General features: G+C 44.1%; 1 protein-coding gene across 1 annotated transcript in view; it reads right to left on the bottom strand.

Annotated features, from left to right (window-relative positions):
- LOC135513365 (EH domain-binding protein 1-like) overlaps positions 1-14,111 on the bottom strand; it is a 311,950-nt gene that overhangs the window by 191,742 nt on the left and 106,097 nt on the right. The window contains exon 6 of the mRNA XM_064936292.1: positions 11,241-11,422. Within this exon, the coding sequence (XP_064792364.1) occupies positions 11,241-11,422 (182 nt within the window). The remainder of the gene's footprint in view (positions 1-11,240; positions 11,423-14,111) is intronic.

The following is a 14,111-nucleotide window of genomic DNA, read 5'->3' on the forward strand; positions in this document are numbered from 1 at the left end:
AATATCATGACCTGTCTATAGAGTTATTAAACAGGGAATACCATGACCTGTCTATAGAGTTATTAAACAGGGAATATCATGACCTGTCTATAGTGTTATTAAACAGGGAATATCATGACCTGTCTATAGAGTTATTAAACAGGGAATACCATGACCTGTCTATAGAGTTATTAAACAGGGAATATCATGACCTGTCTATAGAGTTATTAAACAGGGAATATCATGACCTGTCTATAGAGTTATTAAACAGGGAATACCATGACCTGTCTATAGAGTTATTAAACAGGGAATACCATGACCTGTCTATAGAGTTATTAAACAGGGAATACCATGACCTGTCTATAGAGTTATTAAACAGGGAATATCATGACCTGTCTATAGAGTTATTAAACAGGGAATACCATGACCTGTCTATAGAGTTATTAAACAGGGAATACCATGACCTGTCTATAGAGTTATTAAACAGGGAATATCATGACCTGTCTATAGTTATTAAACAGGGAATACCATGACCTGTCTATAGAGTTATTAAACAGGGAATACCATGACCTGTCTATAGAGTTATTAAACAGGGAATATCATGACCTGTCTATAGAGTTATTAAACAGGGAATACCATGGCCTGTCTATAGAGTTATTAAACAGGGAATACCATGGCCTGTCTATAGAGTTATTAAACAGGGAATACCATGACCTGTCTATAGAGTTATTAAACAGGGAATATCATGACCTGTCTATGGAGTTATTAAACAGGGAATATCACGACCTGTCTATAGAGTTATTAAACAGGGAATATCACGACCTGTCTATAGAGTTATTAAACAGGGAATACCATGACCTGTCTATAGAGTTATTAAACAGGGAATACCATGACCTGTCTATAGAGTTATTAAACAGGGAATATCATGACCTGTCTATAGTTATTAAACAGGGAATATCACGACCTGTCTATAGAGTTATTAAACAGGGAATATCATGACCTGTCTATAGTTATTAAACAGGGAATACCATGACCTGTCTATAGAGTTATTAAACAGTGAATACCATGACCTGTCTATAGAGTTATTAAACAGGGAATATCATGACCTGTCTATAGAGTTATTAAACAGGGAATATCATGACCTGTCTATAGAGTTATTAAACAGGGAATATCATGACCTGTCTATAGAGTTATTAAACAGGGAATATCATGACCTGTCTATAGAGTTATTAAACAGGGAATATCATGACCTGTCTATAGAGTTATTAAACAGGGAATATCATGACCTGTCTATAGAGTTATTAAACAGGGAATATCATGACCTGTCTATAGTTATTAAACAGGGAATACCATGACCTGTCTATAGAGTTATTAAACAGGGAATATCACGACCTGTCTATAGAGTTATTAAACAGGGAATATCACGACCTGTCTATAGAGTTATTAAACAGGGAATATCATGACCTGTCTATAGAGTTATTAAACAGGGAATATCATGACCTGTCTATAGAGTTATTAAACAGGGAATTTCATGACCTGTCTATAGAGTTATTAAACAGGGAATACCATGACCTGTCTATAGAGTTATTAAACAGGGAATATCATGACCTGTCTATAGAGTTATTAAACAGGGAATACCATGACCTGTCTATAGTGTTATTAAACAGGGAATATCATGACCTGTCTATAGAGTTATTAAACAGGGAATATCATGACCTGTCTATAGAGTTATTAAACAGGGAATACCATGACCTGTCTATAGAGTTATTAAACAGGGAATATCATGACCTGTCTATAGAGTTATTAAACAGGGAATACCATGACCTGTCTATAGTGTTATTAAACATGGAATATCATGACCTGTCTATAGAGTTATTAAACAGGGAATACCATGACCTGTCTATAGAGTTATTAAACAGGGAATACCATGACCTGTCTATAGAGTTATTAAACAGGGAATACCATGACCTGTCTATAGTGTTATTAAACAGGGAATATCATGACCTGTCTATAGAGTTATTAAACAGGGAATATCATGACCTGTCTATAGAGTTATTAAACAGGGAATATCATGACCTGTCTATAGAGTTATTAAACAGGGAATATCATGACCTGTCTATAGAGTTATTAAACAGGGAATATCATGACCTGTCTATAGAGTTATTAAACAGGGAATTTCATGACCTGTCTATAGAGTTATTAAACAGGGAATACCATGACCTGTCTATAGAGTTATTAAACAGGGAATATCATGACCTGTCTATAGAGTTATTAAACAGGGAATACCATGACCTGTCTATAGAGTTATTAAACAGGGAATACCATGACCTGTCTATAGAGTTATTAAACAGGGAATATCATGACCTGTCTATAGTTATTAAACAGGGAATATCACGACCTGTCTATAGAGTTATTAAACAGGGAATATCATGACCTGTCTATAGTTATTAAACAGGGAATACCATGACCTGTCTATAGAGTTATTAAACAGTGAATACCATGACCTGTCTATAGAGTTATTAAACAGGGAATATCATGACCTGTCTATAGAGTTATTAAACAGGGAATATCATGACCTGTCTATAGAGTTATTAAACAGGGAATATCATGACCTGTCTATAGAGTTATTAAACAGGGAATATCATGACCTGTCTATAGAGTTATTAAACAGGGAATATCATGACCTGTCTATAGAGTTATTAAACAGGGAATATCATGACCTGTCTATAGAGTTATTAAACAGGGAATATCATGACCTGTCTATAGTTATTAAACAGGGAATACCATGACCTGTCTATAGAGTTATTAAACAGGGAATATCACGACCTGTCTATAGAGTTATTAAACAGGGAATATCACGACCTGTCTATAGAGTTATTAAACAGGGAATATCATGACCTGTCTATAGAGTTATTAAACAGGGAATATCATGACCTGTCTATAGAGTTATTAAACAGGGAATTTCATGACCTGTCTATAGAGTTATTAAACAGGGAATACCATGACCTGTCTATAGAGTTATTAAACAGGGAATATCATGACCTGTCTATAGAGTTATTAAACAGGGAATACCATGACCTGTCTATAGTGTTATTAAACAGGGAATATCATGACCTGTCTATAGAGTTATTAAACAGGGAATATCATGACCTGTCTATAGAGTTATTAAACAGGGAATACCATGACCTGTCTATAGAGTTATTAAACAGGGAATATCATGACCTGTCTATAGAGTTATTAAACAGGGAATACCATGACCTGTCTATAGTGTTATTAAACATGGAATATCATGACCTGTCTATAGAGTTATTAAACAGGGAATAACATGACCTGTCTATAGAGTTATTAAACAGGGAATACCATGACCTGTCTATAGAGTTATTAAACAGGGAATACCATGACCTGTCTATAGTGTTATTAAACAGGGAATATCATGACCTGTCTATAGAGTTATTAAACAGGGAATATCATGACCTGTCTATAGAGTTATTAAACAGGGAATATCATGACCTGTCTATAGAGTTATTAAACAGGGAATATCATGACCTGTCTATAGAGTTATTAAACAGGGAATATCATGACCTGTCTATAGAGTTATTAAACAGGGAATTTCATGACCTGTCTATAGAGTTATTAAACAGGGAATACCATGACCTGTCTATAGAGTTATTAAACAGGGAATATCATGACCTGTCTATAGAGTTATTAAACAGGGAATATCATGACCTGTCTATAGAGTTATTAAACAGGGAATTTCATGACCTGTCTATAGAGTTATTAAACAGGGAATACCATGACCTGTCTATAGAGTTATTAAACAGGGAATATCATGACCTGTCTATAGAGTTATTAAACAGGGAATACCATGACCTGTCTATAGTGTTATTAAACAGGGAATATCATGACCTGTCTATAGAGTTATTAAACAGGGAATATCATGACCTGTCTATAGAGTTATTAAACAGGGAATACCATGACCTGTCTATAGAGTTATTAAACAGGGAATATCATGACCTGTCTATAGAGTTATTAAACAGGGAATACCATGACCTGTCTATAGTGTTATTAAACATGGAAGATCATGACCTGTCTATAGAGTTATTAAACAGGGAATACCATGACCTGTCTATAGAGTTATTAAACAGGGAATACCATGACCTGTCTATAGAGTTATTAAACAGGGAATACCATGACCTGTCTATAGTGTTATTAAACAGGGAATATCATGACCTGTCTATAGAGTTATTAAACAGGGAATACCATGACCTGTCTATAGAGTTATTAAACAGGGAATATCATGACCTGTCTATAGAGTTATTAAACAGGGAATACCATGACCTGTCTATAGTGTTATTAAACAGGGAATATCATGACCTGTCTATAGTTATTAAACAGGGAATACCATGACCTGTCTATAGTGTTATTAAACAGGGAATATCATGACCTGTCTATAGTTATTAAACAGGAAATACCATGACCTGTCTATAGAGTTATTAAACAGGGAATATCATGACCTGTCTATAGAGTTATTAAACAGGGAATATCATGACCTGTCTATAGTGTTATTAAACAGGGAATATCATGACCTGTCTATAGAGTTATTAAACAGGGAATATCATGACCTGTCTATAGAGTTATTAAACAGGGAATATCATGACCTGTCTATAGAGTTATTAAACAGGGAATATCATGACCTGTCTATAGAGTTATTAAACAGGGAATACCATGACCTGTCTATAGAGTTATTAAACAGTGAATATCATGACCTGTCTATAGAGGGTTATTAAACAGGAAATATCATGACCTGTCTATAGAGTTATTAAACAGGGAATATCATGACCTGTCTATAGAGTTATTAAACAGGGAATATCATGACCTGTCTATAGAGTTATTAAACAGGGAATATCATGACCTGTCTATAGGGTTATTAAACAGGGAATATCATGACCTGTCTATAGGGTTATTAAACAGGGAATATCATGACCTGTCTATAGAGTTATTAAACAGGGAATACCATGACCTGTCTATAGAGTTATTAAACAGGGAATATCATGACCTGTCTATAGAGTTATTAAACAGGGAATATCATGACCTGTCTATAGAGTTATTAAACAGGGAATATCATGACCTGTCTATAGAGTTATTAAACAGGGAATATCACGACCTGTCTATAGTGTTATTAAACAGGGAATACCATGACCTGTATATAGAGTTATTAAACAGGGAATATCATAACCTGTCTATAGAGTTATTAAACAGGGAATCTCATGACCTGTCTATAGAGTTATTAAACAGGGAATATCATGACCTGTCTATAGAGGGTTATTAAACAGGGAATACCATGACCTGTCTATAGAGTTATTAAACAGGGAATATCATGACCTGTCTATAGAGTTATTAAACAGGGAATATCATGACCTGTCTATAGAGTTATTAAACAGGGAATATCATGACCTGTCTATAGTGTTATTAAACAGGGAATATCATGACCTGTCTATAGAGGGTTATTAAAAAGGGAATACCATGACCTGTCTATAGAGTTATTAAACAGGGAATATCATGACCTGTCTATAGAGTTATTAAACAGGGTATACCATGACCTGTCTATAGAGGGTTATTAAACAGGGAATATCACGACCTGTCTATAGAGTTATTAAACAGGGAATATCATGACCTGTCTATAGAGTTATTAAACAGGGAATATCATGACCTGTCTATAGAGGGTTATTAAACAGGGAATATCACGACCTGTCTATAGAGTTATTAAACAGGGAATATCATGACCTGTCTATAGAGTTATTAAACAGGGAATATCATGACATGTCTATAGAGTTATTAAACAGGGAATATCATGACCTGTCTATAGAGTTATTAAACAGGGAATATCATGACCTGTCTATAGTGTTATTAAACAGGGAATATCATGACCTGTCTATAGAGTTATTAAACAGGGAATATCATGACCTGTCTATAGAGTTATTAAACAGGGAATATCATGACCTGTCTATAGAGTTATTAAACAGGGAATATCACGACCTGTCTATAGAGTTATTAAACAGGGAATATCATGACCTGTCTATAGTGTTATTAAACAGGGAATACCATGACCTGTCTATAGAGTTATTAAACAGGGAATATCACGACCTGTCTATAGAGTTATTAAACAGGGAATATCATGACCTGTCTATAGAGGGTTATTAAACAGGGAATATCATGACCTGTCTATAGAGTTATTAAACAGGGAATATCATGACCTGTCTATAGAGTTATTAAACAGGGAATATCATGACCTGTCTATAGAGTTATTAAACAGGGAATATCATGACCTGTCTATAGAGTTATTAAACAGGGAATATCATGACCTGTCTATAGAGTTATTAAACAGGGAATATCATGACCTGTCTATAGAGTTATTAAACAGGGAATATCATGACCTGTCTATAGTGTTATTAAACAGGAAATATCACGACCTGTCTATAGTGTTATTAAACAGGGAATATCATGACCTGTCTATAGAGTTATTAAACAGGAAGTGGTGAGAGAAAGAGAAACAGAGAAAATTAAGAGAGAGAAAGGGAGATGGACCAGAGAGAGAGACACGGACAGAGAGAGGATGACAGAGAGAGAAAGGGAGAGATGGACACAGACAGAGCGAGAGACAGAGAGAGAAAGGGAGAGATGGACCAGAGAGAGAAAGTGAGAGAGAGACATGGACAGAGAGAGAAAGGGAGAGATGGACCAGAGAGAGAAAGGGAGAGATGGACCAGAGAGAGAAAGTGAGAGAGAGACATGGACAGAGAGAGAAAGGGAGAGATGGACCAGAGAGAGAAAGGGAGAGATGGACCAGAGAGAGAAAGTGAGAGAGAGACATGGACAGAGAGAGAAAGGGAGAGATGGACCAGAGAGAGAAAGGGAGAGATGGACCAGAGAGAGAAAGTGAGAGAGAGACATGGACAGAGAGAGAAAGGGAGAGATGGACCAGAGAGAGAAAGTGAGAGAGAGACATGGACAGAGAGAGAAAGGGAGAGATGGACCAGAGAGAGAAAGGGAGAGATGGACCAGAGAGAGAAAGTGAGAGAGAGACATGGACAGAGAGAGAAAGGGAGAGATGGACCAGAGAGAGAAAGGGAGAGATGGACCAGAGAGAGAAAGTGAGAGAGAGACATGGACAGAGAGAGAAAGGGAGAGATGGACCAGAGAGAGAGACACGGACAGAGAGAGGATGACAGAGAGAGAAAGGGAGAGATGGACACGGACAGAGAGAGAAAGGGAGAGATGGACACGGACAGAGAGAGAAAGGGAGAGATGGACACGGACAGAGAGAGAAAGGGAGAGATGGACCAGAGAGAGTGAGAAAGGGAGAGATGGACACGGACAGAGAGAGAAAGGGAGAGATGGACACGGACAGAGAGAGAAAGGGAGAGATGGACACGGACAGAGAGAGAAAGGGAGAGATGGACCAGAGAGAGTGAGAAAGGGAGAGATGGACACGGACAGAGAGAGAAAGGGAGAGATGGACACGGACAGAGAGAGAAAGGGAGAGATGGACACGGACAGAGAGGATGACAGAGAGAGAAAGGGAGAGATGGACCAGAGAGAGAGAGAAAGGGAGAGATGGACACGGACAGAGAGAGAAAGGGAGAGATGGACCAGAGAGAGTGAGAAAGGGAGAGATGGACATGGACAGAGAGAGAAAGGGAGAGATGGACCAGAGAGAGAGAGAAAGGGAGAGATGGACACGGACAGAGAGAGAAAGGGAGAGATGGACCAGAGAGAGTGAGAAAGGGAGAGATGGACACGGACAGAGAGAGAAAGGGAGAGATGGACCAGAGAGAGTGAGAAAGGGAGAGATGGACACGGACAGAGAGAGAAAGGGAGAGATGGACACGGACAGAGAGAGAAAGGGAGAGATGGACCAGAGAGAGAAAGGGAGAGATGGACACGGACAGAGAGAGAAAGGGAGAGATGGACCAGAGAGAGAGAGGATGACAGAGAGAGAAAAGGAGAGATGGACCAGAGAGAGAAAAGGAGAGATGGACACGGACAGAGAGAAAAAGGGAGAGATGGACCAGAGAGAGAGAGGATGACAGAGAGAGAAAAGGAGAGATGGACACGGACAGAGAGAGAAAGGGAGAGATGGACACGAACAGAGAGAGAAAGGGAGAGATGGACACGAACAGAGAGAGAAAGGGAGAGATGGACCAGAGAGAGAGAGTACTCCTCTCCTGTCTGTAAGCATAGTGTCCTTCATGGGGCGGCTGCTGAGGAAACAAAATGTGCACGTGTGTGTGTGTGTGTGTGTGTGTGTGTGTGTGTGTGTGTGTGTGTGTGTGTGTGTGTGTGTGTGTGTGTGTGTGTGTGTGTGTTTTAGTTGTATGTTTCTGTATGGGCATGCATGTATATTTCTGTGGGTGTGTGTGTGTATGAGGGGGCAAGGAGAAAACACACTCTGCCGAGGGGTTTCACATCCAGACACCACCAGATAGATAACATTCTGGGATTAACTCTCTCTCACTCCTTCCTCCCACCACCTCTCTCCCTCCTCTCTCTCTCCCCACACCACCTCTCTCCCTACTCTCTCTCCCCCTCCCTGGCTCTCGCACTCCTTCCCCTCTCCCTCCTTCCCTCTCCCCCACCACCACCTCTCTCCCTCCTCTCGCTCTCCCCACCACCACCTCTCTCCCCACACCACCTCTCTCCCTACTCTCTCTCTCTCCCTCCCTGGCTCTCGCACTCCTTCCCCTCTCCCTCCTTCCCCTCTCCCTCCTTCCCTCTCCCCCACCACCACCTCTCTCCCTCCTCTCTCTCTCCCTGGCTCTCGCACCCATTCCTCTCTCCCCTACCACCATCTCTCTCCCTTTCTCCTCCCCTCCACCCCCTCTCCTTCCTCCCCCCTCCTTTCTCTCCCTGGCTTTCTTTTTCTCCTCCTGTCTCTCACTCACTCCATCTCCCCCCACCCGTCTATTTCTCTCTCTCCTTCATATATAAATACAGTGGTCTTTTCTGTGGCGGCAGGCCAGGAGACAGCAGCGGGCCAGACGAAGCAGCGGGCCAGACGACAGAAGCGGGCCAGACGACAGAAGCGGGCCAGACGACAGAAGCGGGCCAGACGACAGAAGCGGGCCAGACGACAGAAGCGGGCCAGGAGACAGCAGCGGGCCAGGAGACAGAAGCGGGCCAGGAGACAGAAGCGGGCCAGGAGACAGCAGCGGGCCAGACGACAGAAGCGGGCCAGACGACAGAAGCGAGCCAGACGACAGAAGCGGGCCAGACGACAGAAGCGGGCCAGGAGACAAAAGCGGGCCAGGAGACAGAAGCGGGCCAGACGACAGAAGCGGGCCAGGAGACAGAAGTGGGCCAAACAGCAGCAACGGGTCAAACAGCAGCAGGTCAGACAACAGCAGCAGGTCAGACAACAGCAGCAGGTCAGAGCATAGAAAGAGGGAGAAAAAGAGCATAGAAAGAGGGAGAGAAAGAGAGAGAACAGAGAGAGAGAGAACAGAGAGAGAGAACAGAGAGAGAGAACAGAGAGAGAGAACAGAGAAGGAGAACAGAGATAGAGCGAGAGAGAGAGAGGGAGCGAGAGAGAGGGCATAGAAATAGAGCTAGAGAGAACAGAGAGAGAGAGAGAATGCTGGAGAGAATATGGATCCATTGAATGAGAGATATCATTCTGAAGCTGAGGGTGACGAGAGGTTGACTCCTCTAGCTGACTGGTATTAGACACTGAGACTGGTATTACACACTGAGACTGGTATTACACACTGAGACCGGTATTATCGTCCTGTTTGTATTGTGGACGGCAGGAGGACGTTAGCAGAAATCAAATACTCTCTGTTCCTTTCTTCTGCCGTTGCTCTCTATAGAGTGTCTATCTATCTAGTCTCTCTATCGAGTGTCTATCTATCTAGTCTCTCTATCGAGTGCAGGACATGGAATACGTATAGACTGTATCCACTCAACAAAAGAGAGGGAGAGAGAGGAGGGTGAGAACAACAGAAGAGAGGGAGAGAGAGAGGAGGGTGAGAACAACAGAAGAGAGAGAGAGAGGAGGGTGAGAACAACAGAAGAGAGAGAGAGGAGGGTGAGAACAACAGAAGAGAGGGAGAGCGGAGGGTGAGAACAACAGAAGAGAGGGAGAGAGAGAGGAGGGTGAGAACAACAGTAGAGAGGGAGAGAGAGGAGGGTTGACAACAACAGAAGAGATGGAGAGAGAGGAGGGTGAGTACAACAGAAGAGAGAGAGGGAGAGAGGAGGGTGAGTACAACAGAAGAGAGGGGGAGAGAGAGGAGGGTAAGAACAACAGAAGAGAGGGAGAGAGAGAGGAGGGTGAGAACAACAGAAGAGGGAGAGAGAGGAGGGTGAGAACAACAGTAGAGCAGGAGAGAGAGGAGGGGGAGAACAACAGAAGAGAAGGAGAGAGAGGAGGGGGAGAACAACAGAAGAGAGGGAGAGAAAAGAGGGTGAGAACAACAAAAGAGAGGGGGAGAGAGGAGGGTGAGAACAACAAAAGAGAGAGGGAGAGAGAGAGGAGGGTGAGAACAACAGAAGAGGGAGAGAGAGGAGGGTGAGAACAACAGAAGAGAGGGAGAGAGAGAGGAGGGTGAGAACAACAGAAGAGAGAGAGAGAGGAGGGTGAGAACAACAGAAGAGAGGGAGAGAGAGAGGAGGGTGAGAACAACAGAAGAGGGAGAGAGAGAGGAGGGTGAGAACAACAGAAGAGGGAGAGAGAGGAGGGTGAGAACAACAGAAGAGAGGGAGAGAGAGAGGAGGGTGAGAACAACAGAAGAGGGAGAGAGAGGAGGGTGAGAACAACAGAAGAGAAGGAGAGAGAGGAGGGTGAGAACAACAGAAGAGAGGGAGAGAGAGGAGGGTGAGAACAACAGAAGAGAGGGAGAGAGAGAGGAGGGTGAGAACAACAGAAGAGAAGGAGAGAGAGGAGGGTGAGAACAACAGAAGAGAAGGAGAGAGAGGAGGGTGAGAACAACAGAAGAGAGGGAGAGAGAGAGGAGGGTGAGAACAACAGAAGAGAAGGAGAGAGAGGAGGGTGAGAACAACAGAAGAGAGGGAGAGAGAGAGGAGGGTGAGAACAACAGAAGGGGAAGTAGGAAGACGGGGGCTAGATTTGGGGGGGGTTGACTTTTGTGAAGGGAGCATATTTACGTGGCTTTGCCGTGTGTGTGTGTGTGTGTGTGTGTGTGTGTGTGTGTGTGTGTGTGTGTGTGTGTGTGTGTGTGTGTGTGTGTGTGTGTGTGACTTACGTGGCCTTGCCCTCACGGAGGAAGATGCAGGAGAGGGAGAACTGTAGCGTGGCAGACACCACCTTCTTGGAGAGGGGCTTGAACTTGAGCTTGACGTCAGTCTGTGTGGGCATGGGGCTGGCATACTGCTTCATGTTGATGCTGCTGCTTGCCAAAGCCTTTCTACGACCTGACGGAGACTCCTGAGAGATGGAGGGAGGGAGAGAGGGGAGGGAGGGTGAGAGGGGAGGGAGGGAGGAGAGGGAGAGAGGAGAGAGAGGAGAGGGAGGGAGGGTAGGGAGAGAGAAAGGGGAGGGAGAGAGAGAGGGGAGGGAGGGAGAGAGGGGAGGGAGGGTGAGAGGGGGAGGGAGGGAGAGAGAGAGAGAGGGAGGGAGAGAGAGAGAGGGAGGGAGGGAGAGAGGGGAGGGAGGGTGAGAGGGGAGGGAGGGAGAGAGAGAGGGGAGGGAGAGAGAGAGGGGAGGGAGAGAGGAGAGGGAGAGAGGAGAGGGAGAGAGGAGAGGGAGGGAGGGTAGGGAGAGAGAAAGAGTAGAAAGGGGAGGGTGAGAGGTAGGGAGGCAGGGTGGGAGGAAGGCAGGGAGGAAGGCAGGCAGGGCAGGAGGTAGGGAGGCAGGGATAAACACTTGTTAAAATCTGGTGGATAGATTGAAGGTGTTTTGTGCTGATGGAATGTCTAATAAAGGAGTCATATTCTATTCTGTCACCATCCCTCTACTTCCCACAGCCTCTTCCCAGTGGCACCACATCTGAAACCATTAGACAGCTGGAGAGAATAATGGCATAAAGGCCCATTAGTAAAACTACCATACCAATCCAAACCCGCTCTGATCTTCCAAAGTGCTTACAGGTAGGAGCTAGGGGCCGATATGGAACTGGGCCCATGTCACCCCAGCCCTGGTCAAAAGGCATCATGGGAATGGAACTAGAGAAGACCGATGTCGTGTGTTGTTCGCTGTTCACACAACACATGGAAATAAATAATGAAATGTCATAGAGGGGTGGTGGGGTGACAACTTGGAAGTGAAAAATAGGCCAGCAGCTGATAGGCCAGCAGCTGATAGGCCAGCAGCTGATAGGCCAGCAGCTAACAGGCCAGCAGCTGATAGGCCAGAAGCTAACAGGCCAGCAGCTGATAGGCCAGCAGCTCAGTGATACATCTGGTCTCTCTCTACTCTAGGTGTAAAACACAGTGATACATCTGGTCTCTCTCTCCTCTAGGTGTTAAACACTGATACATCTGGTCTCTCTCCTCTAGGTGTTAAACACTGATACATCTGGTCTCTCTCTCCTCTTGGTGTAAAACACTGATTCATCTGGTCTCTCTCTCCTCTAGGTCTAAAACACTGATACATCTGGTCTCTCTCTCTCCTCTAGGTGTAAAACACTGATACATCTGGTCTTTCTCCTCTAGGTGTAAAACACTGATACAGCTGGTCTCTCTCTCCTCTAGGTGTAAAACACTGATACATCTGGTCTCTCTCTCCTCTAGGTGTTAAACACTGATACATCTGGTCTCTCTATCCTCTAGGTGTAAAACACTGATACATCTGGTCTCTCTCTCCTCTAGGTGTAAAACACTGATACATCTGGTCTCTCTCTCCTCTAGGTGTTAAACACTGATACATCTGGTCTCTCTCTCCTCTAGGTGTAAAACACTGATACATTTGGTCTCTCTCTCCTCTAGGTGTAAAACACTGATACATCTGGTCTCTCTCCTCTAGGTGTAGAACACTGATACATCTGGTCTCTCTCCTCTAGGTCTAAAACACTAATACATCTCGTCTCTCTCTCTCCTCTTGGTGTAAAACACTGATACATCTGGTCTCTCTCTCCTCTAGGTGTAAAACACTGATACATCTGGTCTCTCTCCTCTAGGTGTAAAACATTGATACATCTGGTCTCTCTCTCCTCTAGGTGTAAAACACTGATACATCTGGTCTCTCTCCTCTAGGTGTAAAACACTGATACATCTAGTCTCTCTCCTCTAGGTGTTAAACACTGATACATCTGGTCTCTCTCCTCTAGGTCTAAAACACTGATACATCTGGTCTCTCTCCTCTAGGTGTTAAACACTGACACATCTGGTCTATCTCTCTCCTCTAGGTGTAGAGCTCTGCCTTGCTGTCAGAGAACAGATGACCTCCTTGCTGCCTCGCTGAACAGAGGACCTCTATGCTGCCTCGCTGAACAGAGGACCTCCTTGCTGCCTCGCTGAACAGAGGACCTCCTTGCTGCCTCGCTGAACAGAGGACCTCCATGCTGCCTCGCTGAACAGAGGACCTCCATGCTGCCTCGCTGAACAGAGGACCTCCATGCTGCCTCGCTGAACAGAGGACCTCCATGCTGCCTCGCTGAACAGAGGACCTCCATGCTGCCTCGCTGAACAGAGGACCTCCATGCTGCCTCGCTGAACAGAGGACCTCCATGCTGCCTCGCTGAACAGAGGACCTCCATGCTGCCTCGCTGAACAGAGGACCTCCATGCTGCCTCGCTGAACAGAGGACCTCCATGCTGCCTCGCTGAACAGAGGACCTCCATGCTGCCTCGCTGAACAGAGGACCTCTATGCTGCCTCACTGAACAGAGGACCTCCATGCTGCCTCGCTGAACAGAGGACCTCTATGCTGCCTCGCTGAACAGAGGACCTCCATGCTGCCTCGCTGAACAGAGGACCTCTATGCTGCCTCGCTGAACAGAGGACCTCCATGCTGCCTCGCTGAACAGAGGACCTCCATGCTGCCTCGCTGAACAGAGGACCTCCATGCTGCCTCGCTGAACAGAGGACCTCTATGCTGCCTCGCTGAACAGAGGACCTCTATGCTGCCTCGCTGAACAGAGGACCTCTATGCTGCCTCGCTGAACAGAGGACCTCTAT

This window comes from Oncorhynchus masou, chromosome 24 (genome assembly GCF_036934945.1).
Source record: "Oncorhynchus masou masou isolate Uvic2021 chromosome 24, UVic_Omas_1.1, whole genome shotgun sequence".
NCBI classification, from domain to species: domain Eukaryota; kingdom Metazoa; phylum Chordata; class Actinopteri; order Salmoniformes; family Salmonidae; genus Oncorhynchus; species Oncorhynchus masou.